General features: G+C 34.7%; 1 protein-coding gene across 1 annotated transcript; it reads right to left on the bottom strand.

Moving 5' to 3' along the window:
• Positions 1–6: 6 nt before the first annotated feature.
• LOC107827388 (pyruvate kinase 1, cytosolic-like) lies at positions 7–10,899 on the bottom strand. Its single transcript, XM_016654517.2, has 16 exons — positions 10,714–10,899; positions 10,430–10,526; positions 9,320–9,417; positions 9,048–9,203; positions 8,272–8,349; positions 7,678–7,809; positions 7,292–7,372; positions 7,071–7,142; positions 6,875–6,964; positions 5,347–5,491; positions 5,099–5,187; positions 3,890–3,985; positions 3,702–3,769; positions 2,487–2,586; positions 1,502–1,561; positions 7–390 (listed from the first exon to the last, which is right to left on the bottom strand). Exons 1-16 carry the CDS (start codon positions 10,780–10,782, stop codon positions 238–240), a joined length of 1,584 nt encoding a protein of 527 aa, XP_016510003.1. The 5' UTR covers positions 10,783–10,899; the 3' UTR covers positions 7–237.
• Positions 10,900–22,531: the final 11,632 nt, after the last annotated feature.

Below are 22,531 nucleotides of genomic sequence, written 5' to 3' on the forward strand. Positions count from 1 at the left end.
TACGGATAAGAAAAAAATGAGATTTATTGAAGAGGAAATCTCCTTAAAAGATAATATTCTTACCATGCAAATTGGTAAATATTACTTACAGTTGATTAGTTCTGTTACAGGAGCAATTATTATAGCCACAGCTCAACCTGGTTTTATAGCTCCAGCAGATAATTTTCATGCATTCTATTAAGCTAAGAATGCTTCTGATGTTATGCAGCCGATTGAAAGATACAAAGATGTACAAACCTAATTCTCAAGCTCAATAATCTTCACCACAGATGAGTCACCAACTTTCTGGAAAACAACAACTCGGTCATGCGGCTTTATAACACCTGCTGTTTTCCCATGGTCCAGTGCAACCTTCAATACTGACTCATCGGTTGCATTTGTGGACTCAGCCTGCAGAAGGAAAGGACAAAGTCAATATTTCGGCCACGACATACCGAACATTCTAACAAGAAGAAAGAGGGTTACAATAACTATGAAGTTAAGAAGGTCAGAAGGAAGATTATGCACTTCTCAAAGTTCTTTCACTCTTGTGAACTTTTCCCTTTCTTGATTAATAATAAGTTGACTATATATTACACTTTTTATCTTGTATGCTTATCAACTTCTTTATACATTATCTTTCCTCCTGTTATACTTCTTCTCAGCATGGGTAAACTTTCATTCACCTTTTTTCCTTTCTTTTATTCTTTTACTATTTTTAGCCTTTTAATTGACCGTTCTGGTAGCTTCACCCTTATATCCGGTGACTGATCTATTCATACCATGCTTTTCCCGGTGACTATTCTAGCAGCACGCACACCTCTTTCCGGTGAGTGATCTAGTCAAACTATGCTTTTTCCTAGGGACCGTTCTGACGGCACCACTTTTTTCAAGCCTTTTTCAATCAATAATCAAGTCATTGTTCCACCAGTCAAGTGTTTGTTAGAGCGTGAAATGCTTATGAAGATAATTCCAAATACAAAATCTACATCATCTCTGACAACTACAACTGTCTCACGTATTCCACAGTTAACAAATGAAATCCATGCAGACTTAGCAAAATACAAAACACAATGGAAGATAAAAGATCCATGTAGGCAATATATATACTAACTAGCTGAGATTAAGTCTTACCAATGTTGTTGCATACACATTAGGTGTAAAGTTTGTTAGGAGTCTTTTTAATCTTGTTAAAGATTTGTATATCAATAAAAAATGTAGAGAATTTCAAGTGTTAAAGAACCTAAATATTCAATATTGGAATGAAACGGGTCAACATGGAGCGAAATACATAGTAAGGATTCATAGCCAATCCCAACTAACTTGAATGATGTGTTAGTTGTCGTTCTATTCTCTTACCTTTAATATTTTTCTCACAAGCTCACATAATAATACAGAAACATTTTTAATCACACTTCACAATTTCATGTTTGTTAACGTCATCTTTTAATCAGAATACAGACCTGCAGTAGCTCTAGAAAGAAATCACTTATTTAGGGAGGAACAAAAGAAAAAATCATACTGGATGTCTTGGATCAGCAAGGATGGGGAAAAGCCCTCTGACAATAAGAGACTGCCTAGCCTGTCATTTGAAGTCATCAATGCAATAGCCAAACAAAATCAGTTTCATTTTCTATTTGACAATGATAAAATCATCAATAATAATATGAATTAAAGAATGAAAAAAGAAAAATAAAGCATCAGAAGAAGAGCTTTATTGGCATTGCAAGAAACCTTTTCTTACACTAAGTGTCAGTCTGTGTGATTAAGAAATAGAAGAGAAAAGTTTGCGGTCTAACAGGATTCCACTACTTGCCTCACATCAGAATTAGTGGGTATCTGTTTGAAACGGAGTTCTTGCAAAAGAACAAAAAGTTCTTGCAAACACTTAGAGCCCGTTTGGACATGATAATTTTTTCACTTTTTTTTGAAATCAGTGTCTTGCCCGTAAAATTTTCAATTTTCACTTGAAACTGAATTTTGGAATTTTTCAAAAATTTGAAAAACTCCAAAAAGCTTTTTTTCAAAATTTTCATTCAGATCACTCACAAAACTTCAAAAACAACCCAAAATTATATTCATGTCCAAACACAACTCTAATTTTCAAATACCATTTTTTGAAATTTTACAATTCTTATGTCCAAACGCCCACTTAGTTTCAATTTTTCAAGCAAACACCATCTTAGCATATGGCACATTCATAGAAGGTAGAATGAATCAGATCCATCCTAATATGGATGTCATTATTGAACCATCTAGGAGAAGAATAACATATCATCAATGAGTGAAAGCAGATGCACTATATTTTGTTGGCAACGAATCCATAGAGCAGGAGCTTGACTTGTGATATGATAGGTATAATAAGATGCAGACTTGCTGATATATATAGGTATAATAAGATGCACCTTAATTAAATTCAGTTTGGTCGGGTAACATGATGAGAAAAACTATTTACATATAAGTTGAAAAATACCTAAAAAGAAAGTCCTTTATGAAACATTGATTACCTGAAATGCACCACTGAATGTCCACCGAAGCTGGTTCGTCTTGAGACGAGGGATGACAACAGACAATACTGGCATCGGTGGCCTATACTTAGCTATCAATCTGCGTTATCAGTAAAAGGTTATCAATTAAATTTCTTGCACCATACAAAGTGGCATGCTTTTGCTGGCTTGTGGTTAAAGAGGCTGTTCTAACACGACAGTCTGATGAAGAGAGGAGTACAATTGTGTTCTAAATGCTTTTTGTGTGGGAGTGACATGGAAACAAATAGTCATCTGTTTATCCATGGCAGAGTTACCAGTACTCTGTGGCAACTCTTTATGAGTATGAAAGGACTCAGATGCCTAGGAAAACTGCCGAGTTGTTAGCATGCTGGAATGATCCAGACAATTTGTGAGACAGAAAAGATGGTGGAGAATTATCCCAGCATGCATCTGGTGGACAATATGGAGGGAAAGAAATTCAAGGTGTTTCGAAGATTTAGCTAACTCCGAACAGAAGATCTAGATGAATTGTATATTTTTGTTTCACTTTTGGTGAAAAGAGACCCTAGTAGAAGATGTAGATTCAGTAATTGACATCATTGGGGCATTGTAACTAGTACAGGACTAGGTTTTGCCTTTTGGGTTTCCTGTATTTGGTTCCTCTTAGCAGAGTCTTTGTGTTTATAACTTGTTTGGCCAAGCTGCAAAAATCAACTTATTTTGAGAAGTGCTTTTCTCAAAAGGACTTTTGGGGAGAAGCAGTTTGTGTTTGGCTAATTAATTTGAAAAGCATTTCTGAGCAGCAATTAGTGTTTCGCCAAGCTTTTAAAAACTGCTTCTATTTTCTCAAAAGTGCTTTTCAAAAAAGTGCTTTTGGAGAGAAGTTACTTTTCTGCTTCTCAAAAAAGCTTCTGCTTCTACTCAAAAACACTTTTTTTTTCTTCTTAAAGCTTGGCCAAACACTTCAATTTTCGGAAAAAAATACTTTTAAAAAAAAAAAGTGCTTTTGGCTTAGGAGAAGCTTGGCCAAACAGGCTATTACTCTTTTGAAAATTTATATAAAATCTGTTACCTTCTTCCAAAAAAGAAAAGTGACGCCATTCTCTGGTGAGAAGGCCTGGTAGAGATGTCTTTGACAAGAAACATAATTTGCATCAAAGCATAGCAAATATGATGGTCGGGGAGAGGGAGGGAGAGAGAGAGAGAGAGAGAGAGAGAGAGAGAGAGAGAGACCTCGCAGCTCTCCCTGAAGAAGTGAAGCAGATAATAACAGACGCCTTGACCTTGATGGCAGCACGTACCTGAATCAAACAAAAGTAGTGCAGACAGTATTCATGTCAATACCAGAGTCTTGAAGTCTATGACACTGTTTCCCTCCAGCCTAACGAAAAGGCTCAATATGAGCAGTAGAAACAACATACCGCAGAGGAAGCAATAGATTCCAAGTGAGTCATTGGTTCTCCAACATACTTAACAGCCCTCTTAAAGTAGACATCTTGATTATAAACCTTTTCCGCCTGGAAAAAGGAACTAACGTGAGCAGCAAAATTTACAAAAGAATCTCAGAATTATCATCTGACTACATTGGAATCAACAAGACATCGCCTTTGGATGGCATAGGGTGCATTTTAAGGCAAATATGAACCGAAAAGAAAAGATTATGCCGCAATATCAGCCTTAACACCGATTGCTTACGGATTTGTTCCTCTCCCGTGCCATTTTGGCTAAATACAAACCCGACTAGAAAAAACGTACTGGCTTAACCAGCAAACCATTAACCAGACTCACAACCTATAGTTAGTTCATTCATCTCCTCCCCGACAAAATGTGGTAGAAAATACACTCGAACCATGGTTCCAAGTTTGAAATTGAGCTTCTTTCAGTATTTCTCTTATTTGGAAAGTGAAATTCATCACTGAAGAGGTCCTTAAAAGACAATTAGATGGTGAATATATGTCCCTGTAAATACATTTCCTAATTCATAATTTCTTCCATAGCTGCATGCCTAATTCACATCATGACAGCAACCGATCCCAAAACTTGCACCGAGCAAGGGCTATTTAAGATTATTTACTGGTTATATGGCCCATGTTTATGCTGGAAAAATAGATGTGCATGTGAACCTATCCATGTAACTTTGATGTTAAGTCTTTTCCGCTTATGAACTGAAATCCTATCAAACATCTGGAACTTCCGCTGTACATGATCAAAGTGATCATGGCGCACTCAATATCACTTTCGGCCGTTAGGGGGATATGCTTTAGAATATTAATCCGACCTTCAAAAGGAATATAACTTCAACCATTCCACCAATAAAGAATAAACATTGAATTCAACATAATTGTGCTTGCTGTGCGGTAAAATCAAGATCAAGTCAACATAGCTTTTACTTTTTATGGCATCAATACAGCCGAAAAGATACAGTAGTCTATTAACTATTATTTCTGATATTAGATGTACTTTGCACTCCATAAATATCACTTCTTAAATCTTACCAAAAATGTGAGATCAAGTCAGAAGATTTCAGTAGAAATTGTACTCCAAAGGTAGATCAGGGTGTCCATCGACAATTAAAATATTCAAAATGGTGGCATAAGCCATGTGTAGAACAGCAACGAGGTAAGACTTACCTCTGCACAAATTTTACCAACAATAGAAATAGTCTCAACAGGATATAGGCCTCTCAAGGTCTCTGCACCTAGAAGAATTGCATCACTACCTGGGATGAAAAAAAAATGATAAGAAGAATCTCACATACGAGGCCAAAAAGATACGTTTATACCTGCCACAAGTATTTAGCATATATCCAATGTTGTTCACATAGGAATCTAGTATATCAAATTAATGTGATAATAGGCTTGTCAAAGACAGAAGCTACCATCCAATACAGCGTTGGCAACATCTGTTGCCTCAGCACGAGTGGGTCGCAAGTTATCAGTCATACTGTCCACAACACGAGTTACCACAGCAGGCTTCCCAGCCATATTGCACTTGTGAACAGCTGCCTTTTGAAATAGGAACACCTGGTAATTAATAGAATTTGGTTAGAATAAAAGGAGTCCATACTATGATAACTGCAAAAGTGACACAATCAATGGAAAGGGCAGCATCAATCTAATGAAACAAAGAAAAATGCAACACTAGACCCATCAGGCACTATTCAATTGCACGTAATTATTCAAATATATCGTGAGCCCCCGTATAGTTCTGCAAAAGGACTTTCTTTTAATGTGCATCGCCTCATCTCTTCTCTATCTTGAAAATAGTAGCAAATCAGTGGTCGACCTTTATATAGCATAAAACGTTTTATGAGGCTCACCATTACTCTTCTTGATACAACTTTTCCATATTCTATTCCCGATAAGAACTCCATATTACTCATTCAAGCTAGTATTTGATTATAGAAAATGTGTGATAATGAGCTAACTTCGATGAATTAAAGTCAAGCTCCATCAATAGAGAATTTGAATTCCAGCTTGTTATTAGGTGCAACAACTGTTCCCTATTGTAATAAATGAGAAGAAAACACAAATTGACGATGTTGTTTTGGCTTGGCTTTGTTAGATGTCATTCTCTAATGTAACTACAAGTTGAACCTCTCCCCCACTCCATATATAGTGAATGTCACTGAAAACATCAACTATAACAACTACCAAGAAGCAAGAGTGACCTCCTCGAGAATTCTGCAAGTGGAAAGATGAAAGGTATCTGGGAATTAAGAGTCAGGAATGGAAGATTCTGACACCAAACTATCAATCATTACATGTTATTAAGATACTATTCAGGAGTCGTTTTGCTCCATTTTTTACCCAGAAAACACATTAAAATTATATAACCGGCTCATTATATGTTGCCTCAACATTTCAGAATGTGTTCGGATATTATGGCATACATGGGGGCCTTTGGTCATTTACCCTGCTTGTTGAACAACGTTTGGCTTTTTTTTTTCTTTTGGGGGCTTTTTCAACCTTTGATTTAAAGTTTGAGTGCAAAACATTTTTATGGTAGATTATAACATTTTTCTTGAATCGATAACAAAAAAGGAGTCATGGATAATCGCCCTCTCTAGGAAAGAGATTGGTGCAGATGAAACAGTGTGACATCTAAGCACAGATCAATTCATTAAACTATCTGAAGGCATAACATATTTTAGTATTCTACTTTAGAGAATAGTGACTCATGGATATACCATCAAAAAGGCCCCCACTCATAATCCAAAATATTACTTTTCATCCCTACTGGACAATTCACTCACATCCACCCAAAACATTCTCTGTACCATTTGGTGTTTGAATTAGTAGATCGTTTAAATGTCCATTAATGGTATGCCACTTTAATGAGGGGCCTGTTTATTGTCGGCAACAATATCATATGTCATCGAAAAGACTGAGGAGAATTAACTGGACCTTCTCAGGCGGTAGATCTATCCCTAAATTTCCACGAGATAGAATGATGCCATCAGCTTCTCTGAGAATCTCGTCAAAGTTGGCCATTCCCTACAAGCAAATGCAAGGGAAATTTTACACGAACTGCAATATCAAATCAATACTACCATGCAGTTTTTTCTATGAATAAATCCCAAAGTATCCAACGGGTACTGACCTCCACATTTTCTATCTTCGCAAAAATCTGTGTTTGATTTAGATCACCCAACTTAGATAGAAATTCACGAGCCTGAACAAGAACATGAAGAACCGCTAGATTGTTATAGATATATTTATTCACTTCTGAAGCAATAGCATCGGATAAGTCTAGATCTTACATAGGCAAGGGAAATGCTGAAAGTAATAAAGCGAAAAGTAGAACTTTATAAATGGCCTTACATGTCGAACATCTTCGGCATGTCGTGTGTATGACAGTGAAAGGATATCTATTTTGTTCCGAAACGCCCAGGTGCTTATAACCTAAAATTATTGCAGGATATCCAGCAGAAAATTTACAGTCAGATTGACTAGAGAATATCATAGTTCTAAAAGAAATTTGGCCAATAAGTTCTGCAGAGTTGATTTTTAAACTGGACAATGTGAACCTAAACGAGCAAACAAATTTCCATTTGCCATTCCCAAAGTAACCATAAGCATTTGCTTTTTCTTACTGCCTACACAAAATATACTTGGAGTCTCTCAGGCCAATTTGATGTGGCATAAACTTAAAAAGTGTGAAAGGCTAATTGGAGAATGATAGTCTTTGATATTAGGTAACAACAGACCTTCTTATCTTTGTCAGTGAGAGTTGGCAAATCAATACGGATCTGGGAGACATGTAACGTGTACAATGGTCCGGCCAAGGTTGCAGAATTTTTAATCAAGCAAATGACATCCTCTCCTTTCACCTCTGTAACCTGCAAAATGGGGAACTCTTAAGATCAGAAATTACCTAGTTTAACATCGGCCACATGCTGCACATCTCTTTCACAAGGATTCCTGCATCAGCAGAAAGTCTAAATGGAAGGCCCATGTAACTCTATGAATACCAACACTATGCTGTCACAAGTGAAAGCAAAGTACCATACTGTGTAGCATTGGCGCTCTCTCTCTCTCTCTCTCTCTCTCTCTCTCTCACGCACATAGATGCACGCTCTCACACATACACACACAATATTTTTCATTTTGTTGAATTGATACAAGGCATGCTGTTTCCACACACACACACATTATTTTGGTGTTGTTGTGTGTTGCGGAAAGGGGTAGAGGGGAATGCACAGTGATCAGTGACAAAGTTTTCTCAATTTTCTGAAATGAAATAAAAAAGATCATCTCGCGGGTTCAAACATTTTAAAAATTATTCGTCAAGGCCGCCTCACCTCTAGCCATACTGAGGTAGTCTCACTTCCCGTAAACAAGTACTGACCAATGAAAATAGTATCTCCATTCTTCACTGACTGCAAAGATATGAAAATTTAGCATCAGAACATGTCATGGTTCATGCAAACAAATGCAAAGACGTGAACTAAAATAAAGATGCTTCTACGTTTATGGTCTCAGATGTATTTTCCAGCTACCACTCTAACTTTTGAGGTTGGATTTTATGCTTGATCCACGCGCCATCAGTTGATTCTCCAATTCTGCAAAATCCTCGGCCTCCTTAATCCAATATGTCTCTTGATCACTAACCCCTAGGGATAATACTACATCCTTGGTTTAGGTCCACAATGCTAACCTCCATCCAAATTAACAGACCCCATCTGCTGATGTTCACAAAAGGGATCACCTAACCTAAATTTCCGTGGATACAAACAACAACAACAACAAACCCAGTGTAATCCCACAAAGTGAGGTCTGGGAGGGGTAGAGTGTACGCAGACCTTACCTCTACCTTGTGAAGGTAGAGAGGTTGTTTCCGTTAGACCTCAGACTAAATTTCTGTGGATAAAAAGTAAAAAGTCCCAATGTTAGAATTAACATGATGTGAATGGAACCAGTCTAAAATCTTCTCCTCCTGCTATTGTTTCCCGTAAAAATCAATTCAATCTCTATTGTAGTGTAATATATGTAGTGCCAAAGGAAACCTGGGAGATGCAGTTCCAATAAACTTCCAAAAAAGGACACATGTAGTCTCTTTTGCCTCTGTGAAATTCACCTTTGATAGGCCACTAAAATTTATAGGCAGTAGATTTGAAGTAGCCTCTTTATCTTGATCAGGTGTCAGGACAACTAAGGAATCTGCCTGAAGTGAAATTGGGTTTTCGCTCTTATTGACAACTTGTAGTTCAGGACCACCAGTGTCTAGCATAACCTGAAAAGAGAAGGAGAATAGTTGACCATAACCAATTTTAGAAGTTAAAATATTTATGGTCATATATAAAACAGAGAAGTTCAACTTGGTATGAATAGCAGGAGCAATGAGCTTACTGCACAGAGCTTCTTTGAGCTTTTGATAGCTGCCTTTAGATTTTCCAATGTCTCTTGGTGAAATTCTGCATCACCCCATGAAAAGTCGAATCGTGCCACTAATATACACAACAAGAAAAGTATTTGCTCAGTGGTTCAATGGTCTTGATCAGCTTAGTTCCAACCATTCAGCTTCTTTCAAGCTGAAGGAGCACATGAAAGGCTACTAAACAAGCTTTTGGAAAACACCAATTTCCTATATATTCTACCAATCAGTTCAGAGCTGACCTATATGACTAGTTATATTTCCCTTCCCTGAATCATATCTAACCGTACGTGGTAGGATGTAAGAAGCAAGTATGTTTACAAATGTAAAGCAGGTAACTTGTGAGAATATTATCCATAGTTTTACTTACATTACAGAGAAATCCTTTCATTTATCAGATAAAAACAACTATAACAACAACAACATCAACAACAATATTTTTGTTTATACAATATATAAAATGCCAAAGTCTAAGCAACCAAGGGTGTGGCATATTGGTAGGCCCTTTAGTGTCAACCTCTCACACCTCCTCACCGGGACGTCTGTGCTCTCCTCCTTACATGACCAAACCACCTAAGCCACGCTTCCCGCATCTTGTTCTCAATAGGGGCCACAACCACCTTGTCGCGAATAACCTCATTTCTAATCGTATCTAACCTGGTAAGCCCGCATATCCATCTCAACATCCTGATCTCTGCTACCTTTATCTTCTGGACATGAGCGATCTTGACTGGCCAACACTCAGCCCTATGACTTGCTATTTTCTTTGTTTTTGGAGTTCTTTTTAATTTCAATTATTTCATCAAAAATATTCATTTTAATTACTCAAATTGCCAATTTAACACTACATACGCATCAACTCTGCCACCATAGCTAGTGATAAATATGATATGCTTCCTTTTCATTTCATGTAAATCCATTTGACTAATCATAGGGTTTAAGAAAGAAATGAACACTTTTGAAACTTTTGGTCTTAAATATGAGAAGTACAATTTAAACTGTTTTCAAATTTAAAAATGAAAAATGATCATTCTTTTTATTAAAAAGGAAATATGGTCACATAAACGGAATGGAGGGAGTAGTACCAGACATTCCTGCTTTGAGGCAACAAGAGATAATCTCTACCGAACGTGATTTCGGACCAAGCGTGCCGACAATTTTTGTCATTGCTGGAAAAAAAGTCTGCAAAAAACAATAATCACTTCAATCTCATATCCTCCACAGCACATTATGGAAAAAAATAATTCTCGGAATAAACACAAATTCTACAACTAAAGAGCTTCATAAAACCTAAATTAACCAATATTATGAAGTTACAGAAAATCAATTAATCAAACAAGTCAAAATTCTAATAGTAGAATTTACTCACAGGCTTCGATGGCTCGAGAATTGAAGCCATCCGAATAGGTTCTTCTAGAAGCAAGTTCGTGGAATGCATTTTTTCCGGTAGCCGGTCACTGCAACTGAGCTTAGAGAGCTTAGAGTACAGTACAATAATGGAGGTACAGAAAATAGTACAATAATGGTAGCAAAAATGCTTTTGGAAAGAGAGGACGGGAAATGGATATTTAAATAACTTTTCGACTTCTCAAAGGCCATTTTAGATTCAATTTTTTTTTTTTTTTGAAAAAACAAAGCCAAAATATATGGTAAAACAGAAGCTTTTAACTTTTTTTTAAATAAAATATATATTTAAACATAATTTTAATTTTAAAAAATTATTTTTTTTCAAGTTTCAATTAAATCTATGTTCAAATACTAACTTAGTTTTTTTTTATAGTGAAGTGTAATATATCTTTTTAGACTATCGATATATTTTAAATATGTAATAACAAATTAGTGTAGTATTATTTTTTATTAGGTAGTTAAATTCAAGATTTAAACTTAATGAGTTAAGCTTTTAAGATTCTTAGAAGTTCTCAATACCAAAATTATGTGTTTATATTTAATATTTATTAAGATTTTAGTAAATCATATATATATTCCGTGTCGAAAGTATTTCAGATAAATTCGTAACTAAAAGGCTACATCCGACTCTGAGTAGTTATTAGTTTTGTTAGGTTTTTAATAGTATTTATTATAAGAATTTACTTAATTAATTTATGAGTGATCTGATATATTTAATAGTATATTTTAATACACAATATACATAAAAATAAAAAGTAATTTTTGGAGGAAAATATGTGGAATTAACATGGTTGGAGCTATGTGGCCACTGATGTAGGTGGAGTTAGCACCTGTCACTATTCAGGACAGATTGTGGGCTCACGCTACTCTATAAATGCTTTTATTTTTTTCCTTAAGATAGCAAATAAGGAATCCTTTGTGTGATGTGTAATAAAAGTCGTGCTCTTGAAAGGTGAAGAAACTGCTTTCCATTTTTAGTACAAAGTTATGCAAAACATCATAAATAAATAAATAAAACACACGGTTTTATTGCGAATGGTTTTGAATAAGGAAAGTTCGATACGAGCATAATAGGAGGTGAACGACTAAATACTTGTTTGTTTATATCAACTTTATAAATACATGACATATGTCTTTACAAATATATATATTCTGGCCTTATTTTATTATTTAACCATGATAAATTAGTTTGTTAGATGTAAATATCTGGTGTGAATAAATTTTTATCTTAGTCATATCGACCTTCTTAGATTCAGGGGCGGATGCAGTGTTTGATTACGGGTTCAATTAAATCCATAACTTTCAACGCAGAGTAAAAATTTATAGTGAAAATTCATTAAAATTACAACAAAAAAAAAGTAGATATGAACTCATAACTTTAAAAATATAATAGGTTCAATGCTAAAAACCTTAAAAATTGAACTCATAGGATTTAAATCTTGGATTCGCGCCGAGCAAATAAAGCATTTGCTTTTGGGGCCCCAAAAAATTAGTTTTCCAGTAATTAATTTTTTAGCTTAATCTTTTAATAGAAAATATTGGATTTGGTAGTGAAAAGAGTACAAAACTTTTATAAGAAAGGAAAGAAGTGGCCAAAAAGGACAAGTTCTAAAAGGAGATACGGATATTACATTTCGTTTTCATTTTTAAGGTCATATTTTCCTAATTTCTCTTTGTAATTATGCCTTTTCTCTTCTTTTCATATATGCGCTACATATTTGTCAAACAGAAAAATTAAAGCACGTTGAATAACTTGAACTGCAATTCTATTTCATTCTTTTGAAAGTTCTCAAGCATATCAAAGTAAACAAAGTAAAATTAACTTATTTTGTTATCAATTATCAACTTCTAAAATTAGATTTTATTATTATAACTTTTATTGTCTTTTTAATGTGATATTTTTATTTTCTATATGTCTATTTCATAGGTATATATTATTATTTTATTATATAATAAAGTAGAATTTAAATATGTGAACAAGAAAAACTGAATCACGTGCATCTCAAAACTCAAAAAAAAATTAAAAAATTGAAACTTTGATATAATTACCACAAATGTGTTATTGGTAATTTTTAACAAACAATAAAATACTAAATTAAAAAATATAGACTGTCTTTTTAAAATAAACATGTCCTTATTCATTTGAGTTAAATGATAATGAATCCAAAAAGGAGAAAAAGAAAAAAAAATATAAAAGGATTAACCTTACTATCAATTAATAAATTATTATTAGAAAAAAAGTTTGATTATATTTCAACTTTTGACCCAAAAAGCAAGAAAAATGTAGAGCAAACTTCATTTGTAGCCACTAGGGCCAAACTTATATCACCTGATAGTCACAAAATAACCCCTTACAAGTAATAGCCTCAAAACAATAACAAAGGCTAGCAACTGAAAAGGCTGAAACTATACGCTCAACGCAAACGAAAGGAAAACAGTCCTAATCGATTTTGTATCCTAAATTCAAGCGTTCAGTATGGGATCTTCAACCTCCAAACACTATAAAAGTCGCCCAATTATTCACATTGTGAAAAAAAATTCTAGGGTTTCTGAAGATTAAATCCAGAGAAGAGCTCCCAAAATTCACGCTGAAATTCAAAGTTTTTGCACAATTGCTGCCTACAATCAGCTTAATAGAGCTGAGATTTTGTTCTTAAATTATGAAATTGATACAAAATCGACAAAGTCAACTAATGTCTATGGAGATTGTGAATGTTGGAACTACCGTTCCAACTTTGATTCCGATTTTACTTCAATACAGTGGTGAATGGGTAAGTGAGAGTAAATTTGTTAATTTCCTTATTAATGGTGTGTTGATCAATTCGGACTGTAGCTATGATTATTTTGTTGATGAGATATACAAGCAATTGGGTAAAGATTCAATTACGAGTGCAATGGAGATAAAATATACAGTGAAGGATGGCTATATAGCAATTCCAATATACAATGATATGAGTGTGCGCTTGTATATGGAGATGAAAAAGAAAAACCTGGATATCACTGAATATCCATTATGCATAACATTGAAAATTGTGTATTCAAGTGTTGAATGCTCATATTCAAGTTCATACTTGGGTGACAACTTACTCGCAATCAGTTAGAAACTTACTCGCAACAACTTCAGTTGGTTTACAATGTCAGAACGTAGAAGAAGTATACAGAACTAATATTGTTGAGATGATGGATAATCATGTAAAGGAAGACAAAATTGAGATATTGAAGGGAAATTGTATAATAAACAATCCACAACATGAAGAAATTGCAGAAGGTCAGTTATATTGGGACAAAGATACACTCATTAGTGTAATGAAGCACTACGCAATACGAGAAAAATGTTAATTTATAGTGGATAAATCATCTACAACAAGGTATGATTTCTACTTATGAGATTGCACTTCTCTGTAATTTTTTGTATACAGATCTGTATAAAAAATGTATAATTATTGTATAGTGAGATTGCACTTCTTTGTAATTTTTTATATACAGATCTGTATAAAATATATAGTGAGATTGCACTTCTCTGTATTTTTTTGTATACTGATCTGTATAAAAAAATGTATAATTATTGTATAGTGAGATTGCATATGTATACTGCTTGTTTATTTGAGACACAAGTGTAAAAATCTGAAGGAATGCATTATCATAACACTATATTTTAAATAGGTATTGTCTTACATGCGTGGATGAAAGTTGCAAATGGAGTCTTAGATCTTCAAGTCTACACAAATCAAATGTCTTTAAGGTTAGACAGTTCAATCATGTTCACACTTGCCCAGAGATGAGTAGACTATTTTCACAACGTCATGCTACTTCGTCAGCCATTACAAAAATGATTTGCAATAAATATGCCAATCTAAAAACAATATACACTTCGGCAGACATCATGAGCGACATGAAACAACAGTATGGGTTTAATATGAGTTACGTAAAAGCTTATAGAACAAAAGAAAAGGTGCTTGAACTACTAAGAGGGATACCACGCGAATCTTATAGAAAACTGTCGGGTCACTTGTATATGATAAATATGACAAATCCTGGTTCTGTCACAATGTTACATAAATCAGAGGACAGGCGCTTCATGTATGTTTTTGTCGCACTAAATGCATCAATTATAGGATGGAAATATTGTTACCCTATTGTAGTGGTTGATGGGACATTCCTCAAATTATCACACAGAGGAACAATGTTAACAGCTAGCGCACAAGATGCGGCAGGTGAATATATTGCAGACTCGTATAATAATTATATATGGTATATATAGTTCTTATCTGTGTATAACAAAAATAACATGTGGATGCTTTCTTATTTGCTTAACCAGGTAAAATTTTTACACTAGCATACGCTGTTGTAGATTTTGAAAATGATGCTTCTTGGGAATGGTTTTTTTGAAATGTTTAGATAGGCTTTTGGGGAAAGGGAAAGGATGTGCATCGTATCGGATCGCCATGCAAGCATATTGAGGGGTGCTTCGATTGTGTATTCAGGGGTATCTCACTGTGTATGCATCTTTCATCTTTGGAATAACATAAAGAAGCAGTTCAAGAAGAACTATGACCGGCTGAGGGAAGTATTTTTTGCAATGGCCAGAGCATACAAAATTGAAGATTTTAATCGCCTCATGCAAGATATGAACAACATTGATAAGAGGGTAAGGGGTTACCTATTCCAAGTTGGTTATGAAAAGTGGTCTATAGTGCATTCTACTGTTAATAGATCCATGGTGATGACTTCAAATATTGCCGAATCATTCAATGCAAGGAACAGAGAGGCAAGAGAGCTACCAATCATGAGTTTGCTAGATTATATGATGAATTTAGTTATGGAATGGAATAATACAAATAGAATAACTGCAATGAGTACATTTATTGGCATAGGAAAAAAATATCATGAAGTACTGAAGGAAAATAGCTATTTGTCGCAGAAGATGACTGTAAATATTCTTTTATCATGTCTTACTTCATACGCCGGAGTAACATACTTTGACAAAAAATGCTTTAATACTTGTCATATCCCTGTTTTAGTTTTACTAGTGATATCTATTTAAATTTAGGTGAAGCCTTCAACCGATTATGTATATGTAGTAATGGATGTTGAACAAAGGCGGAACATAGTCTGCATGCAAAAAAGAGAATGCTCGTGCAAATGATTTCAAGTGGATGAGATTCCTTGTCCACATGCTATGGCAGTATTGGACTACACACACATGGAAGCACCCAAATATTGTTCTGCCTATTACACCAAGGAATACTTCAATAAGACATATGAAGTGTCAGTTAATCCACTTCCTGATGAAACTACATGGGACCTTCCAATAGAGATGTTAGATAATGTGGTCCTACCACCGATAGTGAAGGGCAAATCAGGAAGACCGACGAAGTCGCGACGCAAAGGACTTTATGAATATCTGTATATTGAAACTGTTACAAGTAGACTGTGTGGAAAACAAGGACATAACAGAAGAACATGTAGGAATGCTCAAGACAACTAGTAGATGCTGCTACATTGATTTAGTATTTTGTAACATTTTTTTTGAATATTACAATTAAAATATTGGGAAAATAATGAGATTTGCAATCAGATTCTCTCTGATGTATGAATTAAGATGCTACTTTTTGTCATAATGAAAGTATTGGTAGAAGTTTTATTTCAAATACTATTATGGATGTCACTATACAAAAAAATATAGAAAATAGATGATAATATACAAAAAAAGACTGTTACTATACAAAAATATACAAAATAGATTGTCACTATACAATTTATATGTAATATTTTGTTCCTATACAAAAAAAAAATACAAAATAAACTATAGATATACAAAAAATATACAAAATAGATGTCACTATACAAAAACTATAAAAAAAGAGGGATTACCAATTAAATATACAAAATAGAAATTGTATATTTATACAATTTACATACAATAGACTGTGACTATCCAAAATATTATACAGATAGATATCACTTTACAAAATAGACCGTCGCTATACAGTTTATATACAGTTAGCTGCCCCCAAAACATCATTCACAAAACTTCCTGTAGCAACTTAGCAACACCAGCTAAATTTGCAAAATCTGTCGAAAATGCAAAAGCTGTCGAAACAGATTAAACTGTATAAATTACAAAACTAAAACTGTAGAAAAGTCAAAACTACACAAAATCTGAAATTTTTATAATTTTACTATTAACTGAAAACTACACAACAAGTCGCAATTAAAAGTAATATTCAACATTAGCATTTCAAACATATTGTTCAAAGACATCCCAAACAAAAAGCATAAAACATGATATAAGTATGCAACTGTATCCAATCATAGACAATATCAGAACCAAACTACTTTCATCTTAAAACTACATGTGCATTTTCTGTTAAACTATCCCAAACTACTTCATCTTGCCCTTCAACTTGCCCTTTTTCTTGATATCCTTCAAAGTCTCGTCATCACCAACATCATGCAACTTGCTCTTTTTTTTGATATCCTTCAAAGTCTTGTTATCACAAACGGCATGCGTTTTGCCATTTTTCTTGTTATCGTTCAAAGACTTGTCATCAACAACGGAATGTGACTTGCTCTTTTTTTCATGTTATCCTTTTTTATCTGGTCCTTCAATCTACCAGTAGACTCATCATCACTAGCTGCATGTCCTCTTTGTTTCTTCATTCCATAATCCCATAGCAATATACCATATTGGTTCCGTATCCCATCAATATCAATAGCTTTAGGAATACTGCTGCCTTGAATGATGTACTCAGCAAATGCAGCAACATAAACACCACAATCACTACATACAAGGTAACACATAAACATTGAATAAAAGTTAGGATAATATCCAAATAGGAATTCATATACAAAAAATGAATAAGAATCAGAAATATTCAATAATAATTTACGTGTTATCTTGCGTTGGCAACCCATCAACGACATGAATCTCAAAAGGATCATTGGCGGGGATTCCCATAGGATTCTCCTTTGTGTCCCAAAAACCAATACGATGAAGGAAATATGGGAGCAACACTGAGTATGGTTCAACTGATCTCCAAACTGCACTATTCTGTCGCGCGCCACTCATGGAATCTTATACATAAATGCGCAGATCTTTGAATGACAATCGCACCAATATCCAGTGCCACTTATCAGATAGATTTATAGGGAAAAGGACTTCATCAATAGTATACCAAGGAACATTACATCTTAAAAAATACCCAAGTATATACTCAGCAATTGGATCTGTTTCAGTAATCAAACTCATGTCTCTGTTTTTCTCCAAAACTCCTTGTACAAATTCGAAATCAAGTAGTTAAATCAACAGTCAGTAGTTGTGAATCTTACTGGAACATCAACACCGTACTTCCCTTTCTTTCTCAAATAGTAAAAAATTACATCAATATGCTGAAATATGAAGAATATACACACATAATCAGAAAATTACAGTATGAGAAAACTAAAAATGTATATCACCAGTTTATATTTTACAGTTAAAGCGTTGACTTACTGAATCACACAAGGGTAGGCCGGGATATGCAAATGTGAAAACCCATTTTTTTCTCCAATATCATCAACTCCAAATTCAAAGATTTGATTTAGCTTATTGCTAGCCTCTGTATAAACACCGTCCCTGATGAATCATGATAAAAAGATATGGTTTATAACACGAAACACGAAAATAAACAAGAAAAAAAAATAAAAAATAAAAAAATGAAACATAAAACTTACGACGCATGAGTCCTTAAGCTTATATTAATGAAAGTGTTCCACTTACACAATACTCTGAAATCAACAGGATTGTCAATATTTCCCTGAAAGGATACTTTATAGTCAAGATGGGCTTCTTTGACTTAGTTGGCTTATTTTCAACAACTTGGATGGTGCCACCAGAGTCAAATGTGTTCATGAATAGTGACTTCATGACCCCTGCCGGTTTCCTTTCTCTAGGGTTCATTTCAGGTGTGTCATGATCAACAACAACTATACAATCTTCCTGCATAGTAGCAATGTTTTTTTCCACTCCTAAACAATCACCATGTACAATATTTTGATTGAAATACTTTTAGGTGATTGCAGTTATTTGAGCCTCAGCATCACTACTCCAGCTATTGTCCTCACCAACTTCCTCACAACTATTTTTACCAAGTTGTACAGAATCATCCACCAAACTCCCCATATTAGTAGTATTTTTGTCACAAAACTGCTGGGTGATTGCAGTGATTTCAAGCTCGGCATCCTCAATCCAGGCTTCGTCATCACCAACTCCTTCACTATTTTTACCATCTTGTATAGAATCCTTCACCACACCCTCCATAACATTAACAGTTTGCTCTAGACTTACCTCATTGTCAATATTTTTCTTTACAACTTCTTCAATGCCAATATTTTTCTCCATAACTTCCTCACTACCAAAATTATTCTTTGAAACTTCCTTATCATGATGGTTGTCATCTTTTCGATTACTTTGTTCAGAAAAAATATACAAAAAGTTGTAAAATTATACTCCCTCCGTTTCAATTTATATGAACCTATTTCCTTTTTGGTCCGTGCCAAAAAAAATGACCCCTTTCTTTATTTGGAAACAATTTACCTTTATGCAATGATTTATAGCCACACAAAATATATGTGCCTCATTTTACACCACAAGTTCAAAAGTCTTCTCTCTTTTCTTAAATTTCGTGCCCAGTCAAATGGGTTCACATAAATTGAAACGGAGGGAGTAGTAAAAGGTAAAAATAACAAATAAGCATAGTCATGAGAATACCTTTGAAGCATCGCGTTCACCTAGAGCTTTAAAAAACTTTTCAAATGAGGAAATCATTAAGTTCTCCAAAGATGAAACCTTGTCGTTTACCTATAAAAGGAAAAGTGAAACCAAATATCAATTAAGTTGTCAGAACTGCTCAAAGACAAAATAGAATTATACCTTCTTGATTTCGCTTCTCAGAAGTTTCAGCTCTTTCTCGCTTGAATTCAAGTTACTGGCATGTGGATTCGGATTCTCATTGTTGATAGATTGTGATTCCGGCTTATTTTTGGAGTGCTTCTTAGCATTTGTTTTAACTTCAGCCACAACTCCAGATTCAATATGAATCTCATTTTTATCTTCACAAACCGAGATAAAGTCATGCAATTGAAGCCTTGTTTGTTCATCATTTGTTGGGGAAATGTTACCAAACACCAACTACAAATAAATAAATAAAAGTTAGCAATCATGATTTTTTTTAATAAAAAAGACAAATTATGTATCAGAAATTCATAATTAATGTATTAGAACTGTATTAGAATGCATAATTCATGTATCAGAAATGTATCAGAAATGCATAATTCATGTATCAGAAATGTATATTTTTTACCTGCTCCTGACTTAAAAGAAAAAACTCTTTCCTCAACCTCTTAAACGTCACCTTCTTCGTTACTTTCCAATTAAGTATGCGTGGCACAAGATCTCCAATCCGGTACAACATTCATAAAACCAATACTGGAATGCCAAAGGCAAACCACCATATCGGTACATTTCTCTCCTGCTACGAACCTTATCATTCATTGACTCCAACGTAGCATTAAAAATCACTTTTCCCCAAGGGAAAGTCTCAAAATCACCAGATTCAACCAACAGAAAATCATTCTTTGTTATCAAATCACCATTCGTAATAGAAAACAGGAAACTGTGAATGAAATACAATACTACAATCTTTAATGCATCCTCATCAGATTTCCACATCTTTTTTAAGAAACAGTCAGTTAACAATTTCTTAGACACTTTCGACATGCTTGAAAAGTACAATTCCATCCACCAACTCCACTGGATAGATTCATAATCCTTATTGGGATCACCATTACACTTTAAACCTGTGATAATAGAAAACTCTGCAAGTCCAAAGCGCAACTTGGTACTATTCACTTTAATCCATAACTCATTATCTTTAAGTGACACTACTTCCCTAAGAAATAGTGAATGGATAAGTTGGTTCTGTATAAAAAATTCGGGCAAGTCCACAAAATAACCAAAACATGTTCTTCTAAACATCTCAATCTGCTGATCATCCAAATTATCTTTCAAATGTTTTACTATACTGCAGTTTGTATACACACTGATACAGGTATTATAATGATCACCCAAAGAAATATAGTAATCCCAAAGCTGCAAACAACACAAAAATATAAATATATATAAGCTTCATAACAATCACAAATACGCACTTTAAACATTACTTATACAATATGTGGATAGATGATACACTTTATATACAAAAGTTGCACATTACTTAGTGACTTGATACACATTATATACAATATGAAAAAGAATGATACATTTTATATACAAATCTGAAATATAACTGCTATATTGGTTAAATTTCTACATATTAAAATAAACTAAGTGCACACAAGTCAAAGTTATATCATTAGAAAATACCTTCAAATCAGATGAGCTAGAACAATTTTGATCAACATGAACTTTTCTCTTTTTTGATGGAACATCATCCCCGTTACTTTTAGCCTTCCTTTTAGAACCTTTACCCTTATCCTTCACAACATCCTTTCCCACTATTTTAATCTTTCTTTTTGAACTTGTGCCTTTTTCAACAACTACATGCTGAGCAGTGTGTGACCTCGTTACTCTATCGCTGGGAGTCCCGCTATGAGAACGAGTCCTTCTATGAACAGGGGTATTTTGCTTTCTTCATTAGGGGTATTTTGCATTGCTTCAACAGATTTATGGGTTGCATGTCCCAAATTGCACCCAAATTCTGGTAAATCTTCAAAATCGTCATCGTCGTTGCTAATGAAATTAGGGGTATATTTCACTAATTGACTGACTAATTTCAGAGAATTTGGAGATGCCTTCATCTTCCTTTTTTTCTTCAAAGACTTCTTTTCCCCCGTGACCAGTTGTTGAACTCCTCCTAGGTGTAATCATATCCCAGACCGAAAGTAGTGCCATATTTCTTGAGCTTTATAGGCTTAGCGATTCCTTGGAGGTTCTTGCCGAGCCCTTTGCCAGGTTCGTACCCACTCCAATTCAGTATACTCTCGATCTTGTTATCCCACCATTTATCCTTGTCAACAGCATTTACCCGTTCGATGTGATGGTAAGTCTCTCCACCTAACTTCCTTCTTCTTTCGATTGACGGAATAGTCTGGTGACTATAGATAGGGTTGCTACCGTCGCCGTGAATAATCACCTATTGGTGATTCCATTCGAATTTTATTGCCTGATGCAGTGTTGATGCTACGGCCCCAGTAGCATGAATCCATGCCCGTCATAACAGCAAGTTGTAAGATGCTGGAACGTCTATCACCTGGAAATCAACATCGAACCATGGTGGTCCCATTTGCAAGCATAGGACAACCTCACCAATGGGGGACCTTTGAGAACCATCGAGAGCTTTCACATTGATTGCTCCATCCTTTATCTCGTGCAATCCTTTACCCAACTTCTTGATTGGACAAATGTTGAGACTAGAACCTCCATCAATCAGGATTCTGGTGATAAAATAGTCCTCGTATTGCACGGTGATGTGCAGTGCCTTGTTGTGCCCCAAACATTCAGGTGGCAGCTCGTCCTCATGAAAGGTGATCTTATGGCTCTCCAACACTTGTCCTACCATGTTAGCCATTTCCCCACCAGTGATGTTGCTTGGTATGTATGCTTCACTCAGCACCTTCAGCAGAGCATTCTTGTGTGCCTTGGAATTTTGTAGCAAAGCAAGAATGGAGATTTGCGCTGGTGTTTTGTTCAACTGGTCGATGACCGAGTATTCCTTAGCCTGTATCTTTCTCCAAAGATT

This window comes from Nicotiana tabacum, chromosome 11, assembly GCF_000715075.1.
Source record: "Nicotiana tabacum cultivar K326 chromosome 11, ASM71507v2, whole genome shotgun sequence".
NCBI lineage: Eukaryota > Viridiplantae > Streptophyta > Magnoliopsida > Solanales > Solanaceae > Nicotiana > Nicotiana tabacum.

Bases quoted from the DNA above. Each gene is read 5' to 3' on its own strand.
- LOC107827388 (XM_016654517.2), bottom strand. From the start codon at position 10,782: ATGCATTCCACGAACTTGCTTCTAGAAGAACCTATTCGGATGGCTTCA. The intron at 5,492-6,874 runs GTCCAGTTAATT...ATTAATTACCAG, and splicing joins TAGATCTACCGCCTGAGAAG to GTGTTCCTATTTCAAAAGGC. The intron at 5,188-5,346 runs GTAGCTTCTGTC...TTTTCATCCCAG, and splicing joins TGCCAACGCTGTATTGGATG to GTAGTGATGCAATTCTTCTA.